This window comes from Colossoma macropomum, unplaced genomic scaffold (genome assembly GCF_904425465.1).
Source record: "Colossoma macropomum unplaced genomic scaffold, Colossoma_macropomum, whole genome shotgun sequence".
Lineage (NCBI taxonomy): Eukaryota > Metazoa > Chordata > Actinopteri > Characiformes > Serrasalmidae > Colossoma > Colossoma macropomum.
In genome coordinates, this window is record NW_023494794.1 from 11,482,995 (window position 1) to 11,509,599 (window position 26,605).

Consider the following 26,605-nt stretch of genomic DNA (forward strand, 5'->3'; position numbering starts at 1 on the left):
GAGACCGGGTGAGCGTCAGCAGGGGCGATTATTGAGCCAATCTTCTGCCCAACACCAGTTAGGGGTCACCTACAGCCTTAAAAAGGGTCCTTAAAGGCGATGGTGCTTTCTGTGCTTAACTCTATGGAACCGAGCGACTCACTGGTGATCCACTCGGATAATTTGGTGATGTTCCCTTAAACTTGTTAGCCAGCGAAGCCAAAATAAAACAGTATAAAAGATGCATTGTGCTTTTTTTTAATTGTTGCATGCGGCCTCTGATTGGCTGTTATCGATTTGTGTGTGAAGTGAGATTCTTATTCAAGGCTCAAATGGATCTTTGTCACCATTAACAACAAACTTAAAAGAACGTTCTTCAAAGAACCTTCAAAAAAATTGCTCTGTATAGCACCGTAAAGGGTTCCGCTACTGCTATGGGGCTTTTTTCTGTGGCGCTTATTTCCAATTTGAAACGTAGGAGGGATTAACGGTAGTTTTCGCCAACTTACTAGACATAAACCATCATGAAATAATCAAAACAATTTTTTTTTAGCTTAATTTACCTTGTTTTTGTTAGAAGCGCCACACTTTCTAATTACAGCTCACTTCCTAAACGGGCGAGAACCTTTTACCTGTGCTTATCGAAACAACGGCTAGCTACCATAGCTGCTATTGTTGCTTAGCAACAAGACACGCAGTCAAACACAGCCGTCACAAAAAACGCAACGTGAACCTCGTCTGCACTGGTTTGTGTACCATTTTTAACAGAGAGCCTAAAATAGATTTCATATGCTTTGATTTAGCAGCTGATGTAATGTGATATAAAGTAGCTAATTTACTTTGAAATAGAGCTAATTAGCTAATTTCATGTAATATAGAGCCTAATCTGGTGTTTACTTAGAGAGAAACATTAACAGATAAGCTTAACATGTGCAGATTTTTAGCTCAATTAAATGAAAAGTCACAGTGAGTTTAAGGCAAGGTGTCCCCAAACTTTTGACGGGCAGAGTGTATTATTATTATTATGATAATGCAGTTGCCGAGTTCAGACATTCAGTGACTGTTTTCTTCATCATTTATAACTGGCCCGAATATTATTTGGCGTTTAAAGTGTAAAATCGTACTTTCGGGGGCTTCTGTACACAGTCTAGTGTTTCCCACAGGCCAAAACGTTGGAAAACGTTGTAAAAATAAACTTGAAAGTTGTACACTGCAAAAAAAAATGGCATCTTTTCGAGTAAAATTATCTTAAATATAGTCAATAAATCTAATATTTCTCCTTGTTACTAGACATTTTATACTTGTTTTGAGCAATTTTATCGAGTAAAATTATCTCACTATATTGGCAGATGATTTTGCTGGTTGTAAGAAACGAGCTTACGACCAGTAAAATTATCTGCCAGTAAATTAAGATAATTTTACTTATTAAAATGACCTAAAACCAGTAAAAAATTCTGGAAATGAGATAGATAATCTTATAATAAGTGCACAACCATCTAAAAACGGAAAATATTAGATATATCGACTGGATTTAAGATCATTTTACTGACAAGATACCATTTTTTGCAGTGTATTTATTTTTAAGAGCATCTTCATATCAATGCTCTTAATGTGTGCAACAGTAGTATGTGCAGTAATAAACACCACTGACTTATTTATAAGATATTTTTCCTAAAGTTAAGTGCGCTTAATTCCACACCTTTTGGCCCACAGTGCACAGAAGACACTAAACTGTGCTGTGTTGATGCTGAAAGGCCAAAAAAAGTCTCCTTCACACTTCGTCACACTGGCACTGCACTGTGATCATGAAGTCACTGGGTGAATGTGTATCAAAACTGACGTCAAACCGTGACAGTAATGGCACTTAGTTTATATAATGGCACTGTTAAAAGCGAGTTATTGCTTTCCATCTTCGGTCTGGGCGCCGTGGCAACGTGATTAGAATATTAATCCTTAAAATCATCATTAATTTACATAAATCAAGACCCAGCTTTTTTTTTCTCAACTACAATTTAAGCATCAATCAGTGTAACTACACAAGTCCAACTTAGCTAATCTTAAAACCGTTTCAAAAATATATATAGAGATATATATTTATATGCATATAAAAGAAAGCTACATTATTGGTCCAAAAAAACAAAAACAAAAACAAAAAAAGAAACAATCTCCCTTATAAAGATACAGTAGCCGCTATAATCTTTGTATGTGAACTGCACTGAAAGGTGTGTCAATTTGAGGCCTATTAGAGCTGGATTTAGTCTTACTCAGGGTGTTTCTGTGATTTAGGTGATTAGCGATTATATCCAGTGTGAATTTTTTAGTCTTATAGTAATTGTGGAACAATTTTAATCCAGTATGAATCTGCAGCCTGGGTAGTTTCTATAATCTAACAGTAATAATTGTGATTTTAATCCAGTATGAATCTGCAGTGTATAGTTTTACAGTCTGACGGTAATAATTGTGGAGTGATTTTAATCCAGTATGAATCTGCAGTGTGTGTAGTTTTACAGTCTGACAGTAATAATTGTGATTTTAATCCAGTATGAATCTGCAGTGTGTGTAGTTTTACAGTCTGACGGTAATAATTGTGATTTTAATCCAGTATGAATCTGCAGTGTGTGTAGTTTTACAGTCTGACTGTAATAATTGTGATTTTAATCCAGTATGAATCTGCAGTGTGTGTAGTTTTACAGTCTGACGGTAATAATTGTGGAGTGATTTTAATCCAGTATGAATCTGCAGTGTGTGTAGTTTTACAGTCTGACGGTAATAATTGTGGAGTGATTTTAATCCAGTATGAATCTGCAGTGTGTGTAGTTTTACAGTCTGACTGTAATAATTGTGGAGCGATTTTAATCCAGTATGAATCTGCAGTGTGTGTAGTTTTACAGTCTGACGGTAATAATTGTGGAGCGATTTTAATCCAGTATGAATCTGCAGTGTGTGTAGTTTTACAGTCTGAACTAATCAGCCAATCAAACATAACACAGCCCCCTCTGATAAAACTAGTCCAGCTCTAACGGGGTTTTCTCATGTTTTCACCGTGATTTCTAGCCTCTTCTCGGCTGGCAGTGCTGCTGAAGCAGTGGATTGTGGGTACTGTTGTTTTGTGTGCAGGTGTGTGGTGGCTGGTGGTGAGAGGCAGGCTGTGGCGCCCCCTGCTGGCCCTTTTTTTATTATTTTTTTTGCGATTTTACATGCACTCGAACTCGTCGATGCGCTGTTTGGTGTTTCCGGAGCGGATCTGCCGCAGAGTCTTGTACTTATCCCGACCCGCCCGCACGTTCTCCGCGTGGATGATGTCGTTCTGGGTCTTCTTCGTCTCGTCCCGAGCGTTAGCCAGCTCTGAACTCAGAGCCTGAAAGAAAGAGAGAGAGAGAGAGAGAGAGAGAGAGAGAGAAAGAACAAGACATGGAGAGAAAAGACGGAGCGAGAAACAAGGATAGCGTGAGGGAGAGAGACAGAGAGAGAGAGGAAAGAGAGAAAGAAGATGAGAGCAAGAGTGAGAGAGAGAGAAAGTGAAGAGAGGAGGAAGGGAAAGAAAAAGAAAGAGAGAGAGCAAGAGGATACAGCGAGACAGAGATAAGGGAGAAAGAGAAAAAGAGAACAAGGTGTGAGAGTGGAAAACAGAGAGAGAGAGAAGAGGCAGAGGAAGACAAAGAGAGATAAGAAGATAGGGAGGAAAGAGAGAAAGAGGATAGAGTATGAATGAGGGAGAGAAAAAAAAGACAGACGAAGAAGGGAAGGAAAAAGCATAGAGAGAGGGAGAGAAAAAGAAGGAGAGAAAGACAAATAAGAGGAAGATAGAGAGAGAGATAGAGAGAGAGAACGAGTGAGAGAGAGAAATAGTTAATAAAGTGTGCACACGTTTGTGTTTGTGTACATAATGTGTGTATGTCTCTCTCTCTCTCTCTCTCACCAGCAGGTGTTTCTGCACTCGTTCATTCTTCTCGGCCTCGGTCATCCTCTCCTCCTCGCTGCGGTCCTTGTAGGCTGCGGCAGCGGTCAGCTCGGCGCTGGCCTCGGCGCTGCTCTCGTCGCTCTCGTCGTGGTCGCTCTCCCCGTGAACCGGCTCCTGAACGTGAGCTGCCATCACCTTATTCTTCAGCTCCTCCTTGGTGCGTTCCAGATCCTCCTGGACCGTGGTGGCCTAAAGAGGACACACAGCCCAGAGTCACAACAGGAAACATAACCACACGGTCAGAAATCCCTCTACGCTACAGTGGCCTAAAGAGGACACACAGCCAGAGTCACAACAAGAAACATAACCACACGGTCAGAAATCCCTCTACGCTACGGTGGCCTAAAGAGGACACACAGCCCAGAGTCACAACAGGAAACACAAGGACACGGTCAGAAATCCCTCTACGCTACGGTGGCCTAAAGAGGACACACAGCCCAGAGTCACACAGGAAACACAACGACACGGTCAGAAATCCTTCTTTGCTACGGTGGCCTAAAGAGGACACACAGCCCAGAGTCACAACAGGAAACACAAGGACACGGTCAGAAATCCCTCTACGCTACGGTGGCCTAAAGAGGACACACAGCCCAGAGTCACAACAGGAAACACAACGACACGGTCAGAAATCCCTCAACGCTACGGTGGCCTAAAGAGGACACACAGCCCAGAGTCACAACAGGAAACACAACGACACGGTCAGAAATCCTTCTTTGCTACGGTGGCCTAAAGAGGACACACAGCCCAGAGTCACAACAGGAAATACAACGACACGGTCAGAAATCCTTCTACGCTACGGTGGCCTAAAGAGGACACACAGCCCAGAGTCACAACAGGAAACACAACGACACGGTCAGAAATCCCTCAACGCTACGGTGGCCTAAAGAGGACACACAGCCCAGAGTCACAACAGGAAACACAAGGACACGGTCAGAAATCCCTCTACGCTACGGTGGCCTAAAGAGGACACACAGCCCAGAGTCACAACAGGAAACACAACGACACGGTCAGAAATCCTTCTTCGCTACGGTGGCCTAAAGAGGACACACAGCCCAGAGTCACAACAGGAAATACAACGACACGGTCAGAAATCCTTCTACGCTACGGTGGCCTAAAGAGGACACACAGCCCAGAGTCACAACAGGAAACACAACGACACGGTCAGAAATCCTTCTACGCTACGGTGGCCTAAAGAGGACACACAGCCCAGAGTCACAACAGGAAACACAAGGACACGGTCAGAAATCCTTCTACGCTACGGTGGCCTAAAGAGGACACACAGCCCAGAGTCACAACAGGAAAACACGACACGGTCAGAAATCCTTCTTGCTACGGTGGCTAAAGAGGACACACAGCCAGAGTCACAACAGGAAACCAACAAGGGACACGTCAGAAACCTTCTACGCTACGGTGCCTAAGAGGACACACAGCCCAGAGTCACAAACAGGAAACACAAGGACACGGTCAGAAATCCTTCTTCGCTACGGTGGCCTAAAGAGGACACACAGCCCAGAGTCACAACAGGAAATACAACGACACGGTCAGAAATCCTTCTACACTGAGACAATAGAAGAACCCTTTTTGGTGCCGAAAGTGAGCCCTTGTTGAATGTTCTATATAGAACCATGAACACTCAAAGAGCCCTTTGGCATGAATGAAGGGTTCTTTGCATCAGGAAACGTTTTTTTCAGATGATGAGAATGTGTTTTATATGGTTCTATGTAGAAACGGGTGGTTTTAGAGAAGGGTTCTATATAGCACCGACAACAGACACTAGAAGAACCCTTTTTGGTACTTAATAGAACCCTTTTCGAAAATCTTATTAATAGACCCATCTACAGCACGTTCTCCATCAGTCTGAAGAACCGCTGAACAAAGCAAAGCACCCACAGGTCATTCACTGCAATGCGACTGCATGCACATACTGACATCCAGAGGACGGATGTGGAATTACACCATGACAGTCATTGGGATGCAACGTGTTAAACATGTCTTGTTTCTACAGAGCTTCAGTTATACTACACAGGTTGGTTTGGCATAGAAAAAAATAAAATAAAATAAAATAAAAGTCCTCCAAGAGCAAAAACCAAAAAAATCATATAAAATCACAACTACTGAAATTTTTAAGCTCTTCAGAACAAAATCCCATTCGTTTTAGTGTGGGAGTGTCTGTAGCATAAGCTCCTCAGAATAATTTTTACAATGAATAATTTCCGTGTCTGGTGAACCAGACTGCCTGGTTTTGATCAGCAGCCAGGCTTCCATCCAACTGTTATGAGGGTGTTTTAGGGTCACTGTTAAAAAAAACTAAAAATAATTGATTTTGAGAGAAAGTCATAATATTGCTAGAATAAAATGAGTTTTTTAGAATAAAATCGTAATATTTTGAGATTAAAATCGTAATTTAGGATAAAATTGTAATATTTTAATATTACATAATATTCACATAATATTACATAATAAAATCATAATATTTTGAGAATAAAGTTGTACTTTTAGTATAAAATTGTAATATTCTGAGAAAAAAAGTAATATTTCTAGAATAAAGTTGTTTTTTAGAATAAAATCATAATATTTTGAGAATAACATATTTTTAGTATAAAATTATATTTTGAGAAAAAAAGTTGTAATATTTCTAGAATAAAGTTGTTTTTTAGAATAAAATCGTAATATTTAGAGAAAAAAGTCATAACATTTAATAAAGTTGCCCCTGAAAAGCCGTTGTAAGCTGTAGAATGAAATTCCAAGTGAATGAGTGAAATTTACAGAGAAATCTTTAACGCTGAGCAGCTCCTCTGTGCTGTTTTGTTTAATTTGATGCCTGAATTTCTATATTTCACACTGTAAAAGGTGGAGAGAGAAAACTTCAGGAAAAGTCCTTTTACTTTACTGTTCGACTGAAAAAACTCTTTTAGCTACTTTGTGTATGAAAAGTGCTGAACTGATTAAGTGTATTGTTATTATTATCATTATTATTATTTCTTCTGTCTATTTAGCATCTGATACTGGTGTTCTGTATTTTCGCTACTGTGACGCTCTGAAGAACTGAGGGGTGTATTGACCTCAGTTTTACAATTCACGCCCTAATTTTTACTGTTTTTCAATACTGTATTGAAGTCTTTACTCCCTCGGTGGCCGATTTTGGGGAAAACAGGCCGCCTACGTCCCAGCGCCGCTGCTGGAACAGCGGAATTCTCCCGGGATGGTGTCTGTGGTGAACAGGAGCCGAATCCTGCTATTATGTAAGCGCTGAATGGAGCTCTATTCACACCGACGCGGGTATCAGACTCAGCGCAGAGCCGGGCTGCTCTCTGAGTGGCTGCGCTGCAGGATTTCCCCAGCGGAGCAAGCGAGGGAGCACGCCCTTCCAAACAAACGAGCGAAAAGAAAAGGAAAAAAATAGACCAGTTAAAGGGAGGAGGTTGAATGAAAGGCCAAGGCTACTGCAGCTCTGGACCTCTATAAACAGACCACACAGAGAGAGAGAGAGAGAGAGAGAGAGAGAGGAAAGCTAGAGGACAGGGGTTAGAGAAAGGGAGAGAGAGAAAGGAAAAGAGGGAAGAGAGGGAGAGAGAGAGGAAAGCAAGAGAGACAGAGAGCGAGAGGAAAGCGAGAGGACAGGGGTTAGAGAGAGGGAGAGAGAGAAAGGAAAAGAGGGAGAGACGGGAGAGAGAGAGAGAGAGAGAGCGAGAGGAAAGCGAGAGGACAGGGGTTAGAGAGAGGGAGAGAGAGAAAGGAAAAAAAAGAGAGAGAGAAAGGAAAAAAGAGGGGGGGACAGAGAGAGTGAGAGAGAGGGAGAGAGAGAGAGGAAAGAGAGAGGACAGGGGTTAGAGAGAGGGAGAGAGAGAAAGGAAAAGAGAGAGAGAGAGAGAGAGAGAGGAAAAAAGGGGGAGAGACAGAGAGAGAGAGAGGAGAGGGGAAGAGAGAAAGAGAGAGAGGGTAGGAAAGAGAGAGGAGAGGGGAGAGAGAGAAAGAGAAGGAGAGAGAGGAAGAGAGCGATGAGAGAGAGACAGGAAAGAGGGGGGAGAGAGAGAGAGAGAGGGAGAAAAGAAAAGAGAAGGGGGAGAGAGGAAAGAGAGAGGGGAAAGAGGGAGAGAGAGAGAGATTAAGAAGGGTGAGAGAGGGAGAGAGTGTAGAGGACAGAGTGTTTTACCACCTATATATGTTCTCACTGCATTAGCCAGCTAGCTGGTTTTAAAAAGCTCCTCCCACCTTCAAGATACATCATTGGAAGGGGGGGGGGGTCCTTTAAAGGGGAACATCACACTCTAAAAGCTCCCGTGTCACCGCTGTGGGAGACGAGTAGGCAGGTTTACAGCAGATGGAGTGATAGGTACATTTTAAATTTTGGTTGGAGTTCCCCTTTACACAAAACCTTTATTTTATTCAATACTGAAGTCTGTAGGACGTAGTACGAGTTCACAACTTAAGGCTTTAATTTCATTATACATTAATACTGTAGAACTAGTTTGTCTCTTAAGTGGACATTTTTAATGTTGCCCGTTTAAATAGACACCTTGATATGATTATATAGTGAAACAGTGTAAAGGGCAATTCCACCAACTTTAGAAAATTTCTGTATAATCCAGTGTGTGAGATGTAAACAGAGTGATTCAGAGTGGTTTGGTGTGAAATGGTTCAGATGTCTTTATGGTGGTGATAGGAACCAGGGGTCGCCATGACTACAACACAAATATAGACATTTTATTTACTATCCAGAACCATCAGTGAACCTACACAGGGTCTTCTGAGTTTATATGGAATGTAGATGATGGGAAAATAGTGGAAAATCTGAAACAATAAGTTTTCTTTGGGGGACTATTTTGCCTCATAACACCCTGCATGTTTCCCTCCACCATGCCTCAGTCATCAGGCAGTGAATTCATAACCATTTCATGTAGTAACTATCTGTGAGGGAGCTTTTAGAGGTGGACGTCTGGTTCCTATCACCACCACTGTGAACGATTCTGACTCGGTAAGTTTATCTAGAACGGAGCGTTTCACACCAAACCACTCTGAACAGCTTTGTTTACATCAGAACCAGTTAATTATGCAGAAAATTTTGGAAAATCGATGGAGTTCCCCTTTCAGCTCACTATACAGCAACATACAGATGTATAATCCATTGAGCACTGGTGTTTTTTACTGGGCTCATTTTTTCCCTTAACTTTTAATCCAAAATCAGGCCTTCTGGCCAAAAAAGATCTTAAAATATTGAAATCTAATTCAGCCCCATAATAATCTCCCCACAGAAATACGTAAAGAGACAGAGACGGACGAAGAAAGAATGTTTTTAAGAGAAAGGATGTTTCCTTTCTTCACCTTCTGCTGCCACTCCAGTGCCTCGTCCTCCTTCTTCTTCTTGGCGTCCTCGAGCAGAGAGATCTTGGAGGTGAGCTCTGCCAGCTCCGTCGCCTGAAAACACAAACAGACCCGAAACGTCAGAGCGTCCACATTTTCCAAACACCCGCCGAGCTGCTGTGTGGTTTCTGGGGCTGCGACGTTGCCATGGAAAACCAGAGTGTTGTGTTGCGTGGTTGCCACGGCAACCCAGAGGGTGTTGCTAGCACACTACTGTGACTGTTAAGGGTGAAAAAAGTGATGCGGTCGCTGTGGCGAGATTCAGGGTGGATTCGGTTGCTATGGTGAGTGTTAAGGGTGGGTTTCTGTTGCCAAAGTGAGCAACATTTCGGTTAATTTGAATAACATTCAGGATAAGTTCAGAAATGGAACGGTTGGATCATTAAAATTCGGAATTTAAATCCTTATTAATAATCTTCAACGTCGTGTTACGTAACGCTTATTTAAATATATATGGGTCGTTCTCCATTTGGAGGGGAAACCATGTCACAAACCTCTCAGGGCTTAAAAAGATGCTGAAAATATCAGGTCCAGCTCTAAAAGTCAGTATGTACATTAAACAGTCGAGCTAAGATTAAATAAGACTTTTTTCTTATGATTCTCTGATTTTTCTTTCTTTATCCTGTTTCATAGCCGCTCTGCATCTATAAAACAGCTCGTCACTAAACCAACTTTCAACATTTTTAATATAAAACAGTATTTTTAAGAGGTTTAACTCAGGAATTTGTATAAAACAGATTTGTGTTTACTTTTTTACATCATTAACGTTTTACTACATTTAAAAAATATGTATTTTATTTAATAAAATTCATTTGTCTCAGAGATTTTGGTCACTGGTGCTATCAGGACTCTTATTCTGAATTTTAACACAGTATTTTCAGCTCTATTAAACTGCTTCTTTGGGTCGAGGCTCATCAGAGAGGAAGCGTCTCGAGGCATGAGAAGGCGAGTCACACTCGCTCACTATATTTCATTAATTTATTAATAATTTTGTTTATCAGGCAGCTCAGAACTTCTATGTGTCACCGGTGTTATGAGCTTTGATGGCTGGGTAATTAAAATTTATCAAAATAATGCCAAATTATCGTTTTATTACTGATTTTAAATACACAAGGTCATGTGACGACCAACGAGTCAGCCAATTTACAGAATCCTCAGTTTTATCCAGAATGTCACTGGAGTCACCGTCACTGGTGTTACACCGTATTCATACAACACCAGTGACTGTAAGATATGTTTGGAATTAAGCTTCTTTGTGCATATATGATAATAGGAGATGTAAATGGACTTATTAAGATTATTTAGTTTATTATTTTTTTTAGAAATACATCCACCTGAACTCTCATTCCAAATGGAGAACGACCTGTGTAATTATATCTAATGCATATTAAAGTAAACATTAAATGTAAACAGAGGAAAACATCACAGAACTTCCTCTAAATCCACGTAAAGTCTCAGGTGTGCCTGTATAAGTGTGTGTGTGTGTGTGTGTGTGTGTGTGTGTGTGTGTGTGTGTGTGTGTGTGTTGCCGTGGTAACGGACCAGGTGTTCCTGGTTCTTCATCTGGTTCTCAGACTGCTGCAGCAGGGCCAGCTTAGCCTCCTCGGCCTGACGCCGCTCCTTCTCCAGGCGCTCGGCTTCCTCATGCGCTTTCTTCCTCTCCTGCTCCAGCTCCAGAGCTCTGCGGGTCTGCTCCTCCAGCTCTGCACGCACAAACACACACGCAAATTACATCAACACCCAAAAACATACACATCAGTCCCCGCAGAGGGCTTAACGGAACCGTTTGGGAACTCTGGGATGATGCTGATATCGTTGATATGCGCGTATGCGCTGATATATGAACAGTGGAGGGAGTGGAGGGAGTGAACACAGTGAGACTGAAGACCTTGCTGTGCTTTCTTGGTTTGCTCTTCGATCTGCCTCAGCCTCTCCATCAGCTCCTCCTTCTCCTTCTCGATCTTCTCCTTCTCTTTCTCCGCCTGCTCTCTCTTCTTCTTCTCGTTCTCCAGCATTGCCCTGTGGAACGAGAGTAATAAGCATTTATATACGTACATATTAACGTACATACAACCTTTTCGAAAAGCGTTCTATATAGCACCAAAGAGGGTTCTGCTATTGTTACAACAGGCAGAACCCTTTTTGCTGCTATATAGAACCCTTTTCTATTTTGTAGAGGACATTATCCATCAGTCTGAAGAACCAAAGAACCCTTGAATCAAGTAAAGGTTTGAATGTTCAAGGTTCTATATAGAACCTTTTCTGCACTAAACTATACATGTATCTATTACAGTATTATAGCTATTTACAATAACAGCTGAGGTATAACTGAAAATACATTTTTATTTCTCTAATTAAAGTGATAAAAGTGACATTAATCATAATTTCACATTGATATTTCGGTAACACTTTCTATGAATGTCACGTTTGTAAGCATCTATAAAAACATTTATAACTGCCTTCATACAGCATTACAAACATGATTATAAACATTTATAAAAATGAATTACACTGAATTAAACTTTATAGCCATGTTTATTATGCATTATGAATTGTTAATATAATGCATTATAAATAGTTTTAATAACATGTTATACTGTCAGTGCCAAAGAAGTCAGTCCCAGCTTGGAGAGCGTAAAGACAAATACCAAGCTAACGGTGGTGAACATTACCTTTCCCACATTGGGTAAAACACTGATGGCAGCTCTAGTTTAAACTCTGACATTTGAAGCCTGTAATGTGCTTTACTGTGAATGTTTTAGTGTTTCAGTAAATCCTTCAGTAAATACTTCAACTTGAAGCCTCACTCTGAACACTGGAGGAGGCTTTAGTACAGTACACTTCACTTTACTTAGAGCGGACAAATACGACTTATGAGCTCTTATAATTTGTTATGATCAGTACTTATAATGTATTATGTTAAAAATTCATAACACATAATAAGCATGGCTATAATGTGTAATGCATTTTTATAAATATTTATAGCCATGTTTATAATGCCTTATGAATGCATTATAACATTATGAATGTGTTTTATAGATGCTTACAAAGGTGACATTCATAGAAGGTGTTACCGATATTTCTTGTATGTGTAAAGCCCATTCCAACAACATATATTGCCAAAGTTACATATGTAAGAAAATTATACACACACACACACACACACACACACACACACACACACACATATATATATATACTGTAAAAAGTGGCTCGTCAGATCTACTTAAAAATTATATTATATTATTATACATATAAATAGCTTTCAAATAATTAGTAGAAAGCCGTCAATAAAAATGCAGAAATTTCAGATGTGTCCATAATAATGAACAGGGCTGTGGATGATTCTAAAATGACTAAAATAATATCCAGAATTCATCATATTTCAAAAGTGCAGATCAAATTATTTATTATTTTATTCACTCTTTATTCACATACTTCTTAAAATATTAAATAAAAATATCTGTGTATATATATATATATATATATATATATATATGTGTGTGTGTGTGTGTTATTATTTTTAACAGAATTTGAGAATGCCAGCTCCTCTATTCAGTGTGTTAAGCTGCACTATAAATGCTCCAAAATGACTTGAAAAGAAAATCCTGTTCCACTGACTCCCATTCAGAGCTGAGAGGGTTTTCTCCCTCTCCTGTGAAGTTTAGGAGATCTTGATTCTGACAGCGATGATATATGTGTGCGTTTGAAAGGGCGCGAGCTCTTCCAGGCATTGTGAAACGTCCAGCCGTGAAACAATAGCAAATATAAACATGCAGCGAACCATATATCAGCCTTTCACACACACGCTCAAAACAAAACATCACTCTGCCTTCACAGACAGCTGTGCGGGTGCTGCGCATCGTGATGTTTGGCTGTAAACAATTACACTGTTATTGGCGAACTCAGCCTTGATTCCAGACATCTGGAGTCAAAATGACTGAATCCAGTACAATACAGGCTACTCTACAGGCTGCATAAGCTAGCTGGGTATGTAGCGTGCCCTGTATTAGCAGTAGAGGAACTCTCAGGGCCTTCTAGGCCTTCAGAGGGACTAATCTTTTCATTTTTCTATTACTTTCAGTATTTCATTATTACGTCTTTGATAAAATCTTCAAATAGCCAGGGAAAACTGTCCAATAAGAGTTTTTACCCACTATGTTTGGTGTTTAAATTTTTGTTTTATGAGTTTTCAGCACTGGAGCAATGAGGCTAATGCAGCTTACAAGTAATGGAGGTTTATTCTGCACCAATTAGCACTGCTTTCCTGAATCACATACGTGTCTCACACTGTGTGGAGTTGTGCAGAATTGATTCTCTCACAGAATTGATTATGTGGTTTCTGACATTGTATGACACACTTTATCTATAAAGCATATAATGAAGTAAGTATGCAATCAGCACTATGCTAATTGGTCAAGTGCAGGGCTTGGGAATGTACCCATCAGAATTTTTACCCACTATGGTTGGTGTTCCAAGTTTTGCACTGGAGCAATGAGCAATGTGAGGCTTAAGTGCCTGTTCCTTTAAGTAGCTCTAAAGATTTAAATCACTTGAAGCCCATGAATAGTTTACAAAAGGTTATTTCCCTCAGCCACCGGCAGATTTACCGCAGTTAATGCCCAGTTAATGCCGTATTTTACTCAGTCGCTGGCAGATTTACCTCAATTATACCGTATTTACCCCAGTTAATGCCATATTTAACTCTGCAACTAGTAGATTTACCTCTATTAATTCCATATTTCAGTCAGCCACTGGCAAATTTATCTTAATTATGCTGTACTTCACTCAGATAAACAACCAGTTACAAAACACCCACATGCACAATTCAAAGCGGCTCTATCCTGAACTACCAGCCCGTAAAAATGCGTCAAACATGATGATTATTCTCTCAGTGCTGCGTGTAAAATGCCTCTCTGTATGGTAAAAAGCTTGAGCTTTTTAGGGAATGAAATGTATGTTGATTCATTATTTATAGGTCTATATTTAGAAAAAATTACACATTGATCAATATTTGAAGCCTGACTGCAAACACTAATAGACAAAGCTTTTCAGGTAATTCACTGTTTTTTAAAACTGGAACTCTCTCACATTTTGCAGGCTATGAATCCTCCACAAGCGGGCGCCAGTAGCAGCCAAATAGCTTTTAGTGCTTCATAAGAAAAGAGTTTCACATTGGTGACACTGTATTCAGCCGTACAGTGCACAAAATCTGCTTGCAGTTCTGAACTATTGGCATTTTATTATTATTTTTTTTTTTTTGCAAAACAAAATTGAGCTGAAATATATGATGGTTTATTTTTTAATGATCTCTCTCACCTCTCCATCTTCTTGTGGTTCTTCTCCTCCTTGGCCTGGGCCTTCATCTGCTGAACCTCGATGGTGTCTGGTTTTCTGCGGCGCATGTAGAGCTCGTGGTTGCCCATACACAGAGCCAGGATACGCTTATTAATGCGCAGGCGAGGAGCGTAGAACACAAAGTCCTGCAATGCGGTAATGTTTGTTTACGTTTGTTGCCCATAAAGAGGGAGAGAAATTAAGAAAGTCTGCAGTTTGTCGACTTTCATGACACTTTCTTTGGGCTGACTAAACAATATAGTGCACTGAGTTTACTTGAGGTGAACGTTACCTACCGGCGCTTTCTTATCGATGGGCTTGATGACGAACTTCTTGTCGTTGAAGGAGATGTTTCTGATCTCGCTCCAGGGGAAGCCGATCTTCGGCGTCATCCTGAACACGACACAGGAGAAAAAACATTGATATTTCTCATCTGGCATGAAAATATGTATATGAAGCTAAAGCTACTACTTACACAGCTGTGCTTAGTCATTAAATACTGCTTTATTTTCTATTTGTTTAAATATAACAATGCAAAGGCTTACAGAAGGTCTACATGTTCTTTGCCCTGATCATCTGATCATTTAGGCCTATAAAGAAACTATATATATATATATATGAGAAAATTTCTATATATTAAGAAACTGTACGTGTATTACATATTTAACCTGTTAACTGTGGCCCCATTTAAGCCTGAAACAGCATACCCAAAGTAAAAGGGGGCGCTGTTCCCGCATACTTTGGGCTGCAGACATGATCTTGGTCCCATTTGAAAGGTAACACTCTCAGGTTTCCTACTAATTTCAGAATAACTGTACGAAATACTCACACAGAGTAACAGAGTTTAGAATGGAGGAGTTTATTTCCGCCTGACTCATATATCTCTAAACTCATCTCTGACTCTTGCCGTGTTATCAGACCACATGTTTTGGATTATGGTGTCTCTGTGGAGGCGGCGAGGCTTTGAAGGTGAGGACACACAGATTTGCTAGCGTTTGCTCATTTGGTGCAAATGAGACGTTCGTAACTGCTGTGAATAACGGATCATAAAACGGTTTGCAGGAATCGAATCCTGAGAGTTCAAGCTTTCTAACGGAATACTGCTTCATAGTATTGCTGCACGAATGATTTGCTTCAACATAAGTGTGCTAGAACCAGTACAGTGATCTAGACAAGGGTAAAGGCTACAGTTTTAGAAGACGGCTCCGTTATCTTCATCACTACTTTCCACAACTGCTGCAGCAGCTTCAGCAGCTGTAAACTCTCTGAGCGCCGTTTCACACGAGTCTCCGATGTGGACTGGATGAAGAATGAAGGGTTTCCGGCGTGATGGTCAGTCCTTAGTGACTTCCTGAGTGTCCATTTGTCAGTTTAGCACAGAATGTAGACGGACACACGAATCCTCCAGCTCCACACGGTGAGAGGCAGATGACGTGTATCTCAGCCCCTCTTCATAGGCTCATAACTCCGGATGTGCGTCTCGTATGATCTCGAGATAAGATGGAATGGAAAGGGCGACTCTACAGATTCAGGAAGTGTTTGAACTGGATTTCTGTGCCACATCATCATAAAGATACAGACACAGATATAGAGAAAACGAATTTGACGTGCGGGTGAGTTTGTGGAACCCACAAGGTTAAAATCCACCCATAAACAACTTTATCAGCACACAAGCACTGCTATCGCTCTCTGCTCTGAACTTGTAGATCCGGGATGTCAAGGGTGTGGACTATTATCTACAACTTGCAGAAGAATGATTGACACAATGCTCAATCAGGTCCCTGCCTAGCAACTGTCTCTAAGCAGTACTTCTTCCAATAAGTGAATAAAAAACTCCTGCAGTGAGAACAGCAGCGGCAACAAATTCGTCACAAGAGACATTCCTGATGATTGTTAAATATATTTTTAAATGCATTTATTTGTATTTGTCATTTTTTCAGTCGTATGTATTTTAATCAAAGCTTACAGACGGAACTAAATACACATGAGCTGAGTGAACAGCACTGACTTCACATTAACCAGGTACGTCTGCAGTCAGACTCTCACACACAATGTACTTCAGATAAACCAGATATCAGATCATAACTGCATTTTCACAGAGTATCAATACTACAACACTCGCTTCTGTCCTGTTAAAGGCTCATTTGATCAGATTTAAAATGAAGATACTGGAATACAAACTCATTTCTAAAGGTATCAGACAGTAAACAGAGCATCAGACAGGACTTCAGCTGTTTTCATACATTTTCAAATGGATTTGATAAACATATTTACATACGTTTATTTTTGTATGGGACATTTTTATGAGTAATATTTCCTCATACATTTTAAAATGAAAGTATGTTCAAATATATTTGGTTAAAATGACAAAATATCCTGAAATACATTTTAGCTTTCCTTATCTGAGCTGCTGAAGCTGCTGAAAGCTCAGACTAAGATTAACATGAACTCCTTCGTATTTGTGCATTCTCTCTGCGTTCTCCGAGATCTGCTAAAAGACCTCATGTGAAATCCGAGACATCCTCAGCTGTCTAATGCTGCACTGACTAACTTTAGCCCGACTGTCTGGTCTGTTTTGTGGGTGATATTTGTTCGCTCAGTTTGTTCATCTGTACCTTAAACGATGATAAACCCATTTATGTTGACGTGTCATTGGCCTAATAAACTCTGACCCTCTTGACATTGGACTGAGTGTAATGTGGCCCCTAATGTGACCCCTGGACCAGTCTCAGTTCCTTTTGTTTCACCAACTTCGACCCGACGCTTGGATGTGCGTCACACCTACTTTACACAAGCGTCCACTTACGGCAGAAGAGGAGGAGGCGACTGTGAGGAGCGTAACGCGCTCGCCTTCGGCAGATTAACTGCTAGAGCTCATCAGTGAGCCATGCAAACACATTCTTTAAGGCGTTTGAGCATAACAAACACAATGTGTCTGAGTAATTGTTTAGTCTGGCTATAAACCTGGAGTAGAACCGTGTTGTAGCGTCTTTCCTTTTGTTCTTGGTATCTGCGTAAAGCCGGGTCACTACACGTGTTTTTGCCCGGTTTTAGCCCTAATTCACCCCTTGCGACAAATTTCTACAATCTGAAGTCATTTTCCAGATCGGGCGCTTGATCGGAAGTGACTGACGGCGCGAGAGCAGACACGAGTGAATCTTTGGTCCTCCGATCGAACTCTGAGGTGATCAGAGGTTCTCCGATATTATCGAACGCGTCATATTTCTCAAAACGTTCTCGAGTCCTGCAGTGAGAGACGGTCAGAGACGAACTCAGTGAAAGATTCAAATAACAGCCAATCAGGGAGCTGGAAGAACAGAGAAACAGGCGAAGAGACGACTGACCAGCAGAGCAGAGACAGAGGAGCTGAGTGTAAAACAGAGGCAAATAAGAGTCGATATCATGATAATAATGTTGATCCAGTCGTCAAAGCAAATCCTATAGTTCAGCTCAGCTGCCAGTTTGTAGTGAAATGTTTCTCCAGCTCTCACTGAATCAGCACTTCTCACCACAGATTCATCCGCAGTTTGAGCTTTCGCTGTGCATAAAAGCACAAACAGGTCAAGTGAGTTCAGCTCTGTGTTGTGTGATCTGAGGAGATCTGGGAGTTTGAGTTCTTATTCGTAGCCCGAACTCGTTATGTGTGTAATTCTCTATCTTTGCTCTGTCGTCTAGTCCGAGCGCCTCACGACAACAAGACGAGGAATTCTGAGACAAACTGACATTAAGTGTGTGATGCTCTCCGTTTCAGGAATGCATGCGCTCTGCGGTGGACCGCTCCACACAGGAGCTGCTAAGGTTCAGGCAAATAACTCTCTGGGGTCCATGAGCATCAAATTCTCCGTTATCTATATCTGTGTCTGTATCTTTATGATGATCCAGCACCGAAATCCACTTCAATCATTTCCTGAATCTGTAGAGTCGCCCTTTCCATTCCATCTAATCACGAGATCCTACGAGACTCACATCCGGAGTTATGAGCCTATGAAGAGGGGCTGAGATACACGTCATCTGCCTCTCACTGTGTGGAACTGCTGGATTCGTGTGTCCGTCTACATTCTGTGTGAAACTGACCAATGGACACTCAGGAAATCACTAAGGACTGACCATCACGCCGGAAACCCTTCATTCTTCATTCAGTCCACATTGGAGACTCATGTGAAATGGCCTGCAGAGAGTTTACAGCTGGTGAAGCTGCTGCAGCGGTTTTGGAAAGTAGTGATGAAGAAAACGGAGCATTTTGATATGAAACATATGAGGATCATGTTATATGAGGAGCCTTTAATGGAGAGTTTATGAAGATATGAAGGTGCTAAAGAGCGAGAACGGAGTTCATACTTGTCGTTCTGTTCGTAGATGTTGAGGCCCAGAGCGTCCACGCCCAGCCACAGCTCGGTTCCTTTCTTATTCTTAATGCTGAAGTAGTTCACTCCATACATCTCCAGATCCTGAGCGATCTTCAGATACTCCATCATGGAGTCCTCTCTGAAACACAGACACAAACAAACCAGGTAAACTTTCACAGAATAAATCTGCATTCAGCACGCTCAGAGGGAGCAACAAGAGTCTCATAAATATTAAATTAAATATTTATTAAACACTTTATGGGTTTATACTACAGACCAGCAAACAAGATCATATAGGAGCAGTTTTAGCATCGCCCCACTGGCTACCCGCTTCCTTCAGAACCCACCTTAAAATTTTACTGCTAGTTTTTAAGTCTCTTAATGCTTTAACACCTTCACACATCTCTGAATGCTGATGGATGTTGTTCCAAATCGAGCTCATGATCATCTAGTGCTGCTTCTCCATTTTCCACGTATGAAAATTAAAAAGAGCTGTTTATATGGAACAAATTACCAATAAACATTTGTCACTGATTTAAAAAAAAAATAGCTAAAAACATATTATTTAACTTTGGCATTGAACTATTTTTGCCCTTGTTTTTTTACTGGGATATTACTTTTACTTTCTTGTTAATCATATTTTTATTGGATTTTTATTTACGATTTTATCTTGTACATTTGAATTTTTATTTAAATATTATTAATATATCCTCTTCTCTTATTGCTTTTATTTTTTGCATATTATTTATTTTACTTATTTTATTTTTTTTCTCTCATGCTTTTACTTTGTATTGAGCTGCATTTCTAAAGTATGAGAGGTGCTATATAAATGAAGCTTATTAGTATTATTATTATTACTACTACTCCTAAAAATAATAATACTACTAATGTTGATTATTAGTATCTTTATTAGTGTTAATAGTGATGGAGGAATTGCTTATAAGCACTGACTAGGAGTAGGATGTAGTTACAATTCATATTTGAAAAAAAAAATGATTTTTTTTTCCTGCTCCCAGCAAATTTGAGTTTTTCTGGCATATTTGTTTTAATTCTATGATGAGTGGTCCGTTGCCTTGAGCCCTGGAGTAGCCGAATCTCACCACCGAACAAAGCGGTGCACATTTTTTGCTGCTATAACGTGAACACTGCTTAAATATCTGCTTTCACTCAAATACAGAAGTTTCGTTCTTTGCCTTAAATCCTCACACTGGATACCAGTCTGTTCCAGATCAGACTTTAAGGAGCTGTTACTGCTCTATAAATGTCTTAATGGTGCAGGAGCAGCGTATTTATCTGATCTGCTGCAGCGACATGAGCCGAGCAGAACTCTCAGATCATTAGGAACTGGTCAGTCAGTCCTGAAGACTAAACATGGAGGAGCAGCGTTTAGATACTGTGCTGCTCTTAAATGGACCCAGTTAACACAGAGCATTAGAAGAGCCCCGAAACTGGACACTTTAAATCTGGCCTGAAAACGTTCCTGTTAGAGCAGCTTTCAGCCCAGTTTAATCAGTAAGTGTGTTTACATGCGCTCAATAATCTGATCATAATCAAGATCTAGAAATCCGATTAAGAAATCTGATAAAGACTCTGGATTTTAGCTCAGTAATCAGATTTCGCAGTGCTGTAAACTCTTACTCTGATTTCTTTCGCATTTCTCAGTCTGAGCATGTGTGAAAACAGACAGCGGTATCGGAAATAAGCGAGCAGCGTCGCCGCGAGACGCAGCAAAACACTTTTGGTGCGACGCTGAAACCAAATACACACTTGACGAAATAAAAGATTTAAGTATTCTTCGTCTTCTAGATGATGTGTGTTTATATTTTCAGGTAAAGTGATGTGATGTTTAACAAAAAGCCGCAGCAAGTTTGAGTTTTACGTTACGTTTACGTCTCGACTTCTTCTGTGAGTTTATTGGCTGGTTGTAAAGCAGAAATCTGATTACTGTCTGACTCATGTAGACCAGGAGTTTCCCCATTATCTGATTACTCAACCTTTAATAATTCTTCTGTTTTAAAATCTACTGTGATAATCATTTTAATAATCATCTTTTTACATTTTCATTTGAATTTTCTTTGTAGAACTTTGTGTTGGTATTTTCTCAATTGCAAGGCACTTTGAATGACCGCAGTGTGTTAAAGGTGCTCTGTAAATAAACCTGCCTTGTCTCCGTCCAGCCCTGATACTGAGTATGTTGATGTGTGTATGTGTTTGTACCTGAGCATGCCCTTGTGCTCCTCGTGCCACACCTGAATCCTCTCCTCCCACTGCTCCTTATTCAGCTTGTGCTGCTCCAGAACTCTGCAAACACAACACAGTGTTACACACATGAACTCTGGGGCTGCAGGAAATGGACAAACGATCTTATTTTGATTTCATTGTAAGTGCAAGATGCCTTGCAATAAAGTACAAACGCTCAGGAGAGCCCTGATGAGACATGGTTAACCTGTTCACGTCTAACAGCTAATTTTTTATAGGATAAAGTTCAAATGCTTAAAACTTTTAGGTATGTTGGTATGTAAATGTACATTTTCATACTTTTATTCACAATCAAATTAGGATTTGCGATTATTTTGTTAAAAATCAGCGCCCATGTGACCAACAGACTAAATTTAGTGATAAATTAGGTGATAAAAACTCATTTTTTTAAAAAGGCAAGCTCAGATATGCACATTAATGAGTTAAAGGCCGGCCTGAAACATATTAAAATGATTACTGTATGTTGGAAAATGTTAAAGCTCTGAGTCATGAAAATAAAGAAACTAGTCTCGAAGGTTGGTGAACAATGAAATCATCACAACAATCAATAAACCTGCAGCTCTGACACTCAGACTGACCTCTGAGGCAGCAGCTTGTCGTTGGACAGGTATCCAGGTGTGTGGGCGTCTTTGTTGTAATCAGCGTATTTGGCCTGAACAGCGTAGGAGGCCAATAACACTGCAGTCTCAGGAGGACAGTAAATATCATCATTCAGGATCGCCTCCTTCACCTGGAACACGCACAGATACACGTTCACTCACAAACACACACAACGCTGCCTGAAAGTGCACTAGGATACTTTCTGTACAGAACAATTCATAGTAGATACTAAATAATGTATAGTTGTTACTGAATAATTCATAGTAACGAAATGATTATTAGTAGTTACTCAATAATTCATAGAAAATACTAATAATTCATAGGATGTACTGAATATTTCACAGTTGATAATGAATAATTCATAGTACATAAATAATTCATAGTGGTTACTGACTAATTCATAGTAGATACTGAAGAATTCAAACTAATTAAGTCATAGTATATGCTTAATATTTATTAGTAGTTACTGAATAATTAATTGTATATACATTTTTTTATTAATAGACACTGAATATTTATTTGAATCTAGTAGTACAAATATAGATTTTAAGCATGACTACTGTAGATACTATTTATAGTATGATATCATAGTAGATACTGAAAATCATAGTAGATATTTAGATAGCACTACTGACTATCAGTAGATACATTCATAGTAGATACATAGTAGATACTGAATATTTTATAGATATTTAAGAATAGCAACTACTGACTAATTCATAGTAGATACTGAATAATTCATAGTAGATACTGAATAATTCATAGTAGATACTGAATAATTCATAGTAGATACTAAATATTTTTATAGATATTTAAGAATAGCAACTACTGACTAATTCATAGTAGATACTGAATAATTCATAGATAGTAGATACTGAATAATTCATAGTTGTTACTGAATAATTCATAGTGGTTACTGAATAATTCATAGCAGATACTGAATAATTCATAGCACATACTAAACAAGTCATAGTATATACTTAATATTTATTAGTAGTTACTGAATAATTAATTGTATATACAATTTTATTAACAGACACTGAATATTTATTAGTAGTTACCAAATAATTCATACTCTGATACATTTTTATTAATATACACTGAATATTTATTAGTAGTTTCTAAATAATTCATAGTAGATACTAAATATTTTTATAGATATTTAAGAATAGCAACTACTGACTAATTCATAGTAGATAACTGAATAATTTATAGTACTTGATATTTCATAGTACTTACTAAGTAGTTCATTGTAGACACTGAATAATTTGTAGCATATACTGAATAATCTACAGTAGATACTGAATAATTGATAGCAGATACAGAGTAACAGGTACTTTAATTAATAATTAATTAATACGCCTGCAGTTTAAGGGATTAAACAGAATGCTTATAAACACAGATGAAATCTTAGAATAATAACTTCCATGAGCCGCTATTAATCACTCAGTAATTACTACACGTTTAGTGTCCACTGTGACACTAACAGTCATGCGAGTGATGGATTAACATGTGATGTAGAATCTACTTATTTATAAATGCTGTTGATCAGGCAGTGTAGATCTATCTGAAGCCACCAGGGGGAGCAGAACCTTCACCCCAGCCCCAGTCCATTATCACAGTGATGAAGCAGTAATAGATCAGCGTTTTCTTCATTTCGCTGCATCTACACACCTGCAGGAAGAAGAGTCTCTGTGTGGCCTCCTGAATCAGCTCCTCAGACACGTCCTCGGGGTAGAACTTCGCTCTGAACTTGAACAGCAGGGGACTCTCCTTACGCACGTCCTGCGCCGTCACCTAGGAAACAGAGAAAAACACAGCTTAGGGCTTCGTCTCTCCTCCATCTCCGTCTGTCGCTCTCTGGACCGTCTGTCTGAACACCTTCCCTCAGCGCACCTTCAGGACTGTGACGATTTCAGACGTTTTCACCTCACTAAACACGCGTCAGCTGGGGGTATTGATTAATCAAAGGTAAAAGATTCCAAAGATGATCGATCACAAGCCGATTAGGGCCGCAACAGCTAATCGACATTATCGATAACACTGAACAATTCATCAATTAGTGAGCTTAATGATGTTTAATGACTGTGATTTAGTTCAGCGGACAGGTTGATAAATATTGATATCACGATTATTAAACATGATATTAACTTTGGAGACATCATGCATTAACTGAATATATAATAAATAAAAATAAATAAGAGCGAATATATTGTAGGGCACTTCCACACCCCATTACTAAAATATAGATATAAATACATACATACATCATCTAAACCGCTTATCCTTCTGGGTCGCGGTGGGGAGCTGGAGCCTATCCCAGCTGCCATTGGGCGGATATAGATATAAATATTAAATAAAAATAAATACATAAGCTTGGAGCAGTGTGCCGCTGTGAAGGAAATCTTTATAACACAAGACAATAATTTATAGTAGATACTGAATAATTCATATTTGGTACTGAATTAATAGTAGATACTAAATAATTAATATATTTTTATATATATATATAATAAACAGTAAATAAGTTTGGACGAAAGCGCACTGCTGTAAAGGTTTATAACACAAGACAAAGCGAGAGCATCACTGCGGAACGGAATGCGGCACAATAATCATTTATCTCGATTGTCTTGTTTCCATAATGACTGGAAGCCAAAATCATCATTGAAAATACACTAATAAATGAATCGCCCAGCCCTGAGCTGCAGTCTGCAACTCGGTCTGAACTGCTCAGCTGACCTACGCGGTTATCAGGGCCGCTTGTACGCTGACGCACCCAGTCCAGCTCGGGGGTTTTTAGGTATTTCTCTGGGTTTTAGCCTCTCGTCCACGTGAACACAGAGCTGTAGGTCACTGAGAGCTTTAAACCTCTTTTTTCAGCATTACTGTGTGCAGAAATGCACGGCTCTGTAAATGTTTAGTGCTGTGTTATGTCATTATATTCTGTATTGTGTGCGAATTCTTCATGTGGAATGGCAACAACATGTATATGTGAAACCGCTGTGTGGTGGCGTGGGAGCGAGTGTGCTTCAGGCCTCTGATGACCAGACTGAGTGATCTGTCAGATCAGATTTCGTTACACGATGTTGTCGTCCACGCCGAAGCTGTTTCATTCATTTTTGCTTCATCGTTAGAGGAGAAACGCACACGTATTACTGTTTCTGCACCTCTCAAAAATATAGTTTTTTCTGTTGATGAGCCTTTAATAAAAGCCCTTTTTATTCAATATGAATAAGAAGACAGAGTCGGTGTTTTAAAGGTGCAATGTGTAAGGCTTAAGTGACACCTAGTGGTGAGGCTGCAGACTGCAACCTAAAGAATACCCCTCCCTCTCCAAGTGTGCAGTAGAACCTACGGGGGCCGGTCCTCGGACGATCGTGCTGAAAGGCGATCGGTATTAACCCCAATAACACTGATCGGTCCATCTCTGCTTATTAACATTAATATGAATATAGATATACTGACGAGTATGAATATGTAAAGAGGTGTCGGGTATTTATAGTACACACTGAAAAATTAGGGTTCTTCAAGGCTTCTTTAGTAAAGAAGTTCTATATAGAATCGTAAACACTCAAAGAACCCTTTGCATGATGAAATTACAAATATGCTAACACACACACGTTCTCTCTCTCTCTCTCTCTCTCTCTCTGTCTCTCTCTCTCTCTCTCTCTCTCTGTCTCAGTGCAGATCACAGTTTATTGGTGTTCCAGTTTCCGTTGTGTCAGCTCCACTCAGAGAGAAAGAGGGAGAACGTTTAGAACCTGTGAGTGGAACGGTACAGCGCATCATACCGTATGGCAGCTGGCGTGCTAGTGCGTTAGCTCTCACCTTCTTGTTGAGTTTGAGCCAGGTGGGGAAGCCCTTGGTGTCCTGATACTGCAGTCCGAAAAACCAGACCTCCCTCAGCCCGATCGTCTTCACCACCTGCAGACAGACAGACACGCGGCACCATGAGCACAAACACAACGCGGTGTTTACACGTCAAACTCTTTAATTAAAAAAATGTTTTTAATTAGAACCAGACCAGCCGCTCCGGAGCCACGTGCAGCTCTTTTACTGCCCTGTTTCGACTCCACAGCAGAATTAAAAATACAGTAATCCTCTTTTACAGTAATTCACCCTTTAACCCTGAAGATCAGAGCAGACTGCTGGTCACCATAGCAACGCAGACAACAGTCTCGCCTAGCGACAAAGAGAGATTTAAGACGAACATCGATAATTTGGAGACGAATGGACTGATTTGTGTTTATAATCACTCCAGCTGGTTTCCTGATACGTTTAATCTGCAACGAGAAACTGAAACACTAAAAACGTCGTGAAGCTGAAGTTCTTCTTCGAATTTTCCTGTTCCACCTTAAATGGTCCAGCAGTTACATTCTGGTCCCTCAGGCATAATTTAAGGAGGAACGGGAAAATTAGAACAAGGAGCTGGCAGAAATTAGCATTACTGTAGAGGTGGATTTTTCCCCAAGTTAAACAGGGTCACGAACTGAAGGCCGAGCTCTGACACACACACACACACACACACACACACACACACACACACACACACACACACACACGCACGCACGCACACACACACACGCACGCACACACACACACACACACTCACAGTGATGACGCGGTAAATGTGCTGTGTGGGGGTTCTGATAGCCGGAGGGATGGAAGTGTAATTGCAGGAATTTCCGAATGAGCCAATTTGTTGACCTGCCAAACGCAGACTAAAAACACTGAAGACTGACCACAGATCCGTTTAACTCAT

General features: G+C 40.0%; 1 protein-coding gene across 1 annotated transcript in view; it reads right to left on the bottom strand.

Moving 5' to 3' along the window:
* Nucleotides 1–2,835: 2,835 nt before the first annotated feature.
* msna (moesin a) overlaps nt 2,836–26,605 on the bottom strand; it is a 56,951-nt gene continuing 33,181 nt past the window's right edge. Inside the window, exons 3-14 of the mRNA XM_036580161.1 lie at nt 25,672–25,767; nt 23,518–23,640; nt 21,822–21,973; nt 21,202–21,285; nt 18,977–19,123; nt 14,935–15,031; nt 14,621–14,784; nt 11,190–11,320; nt 10,844–11,004; nt 9,263–9,355; nt 3,899–4,129; nt 2,836–3,337 (exon numbers count right to left, since the gene is read on the bottom strand). Of these exons, the coding sequence (XP_036436054.1) occupies nt 3,173–3,337; nt 3,899–4,129; nt 9,263–9,355; nt 10,844–11,004; nt 11,190–11,320; nt 14,621–14,784; nt 14,935–15,031; nt 18,977–19,123; nt 21,202–21,285; nt 21,822–21,973; nt 23,518–23,640; nt 25,672–25,767 (1,644 nt within the window). The 3' untranslated portion in view covers nt 2,836–3,172. The remainder of the gene's footprint in view (nt 3,338–3,898; nt 4,130–9,262; nt 9,356–10,843; nt 11,005–11,189; nt 11,321–14,620; nt 14,785–14,934; nt 15,032–18,976; nt 19,124–21,201; nt 21,286–21,821; nt 21,974–23,517; nt 23,641–25,671; nt 25,768–26,605) is intronic.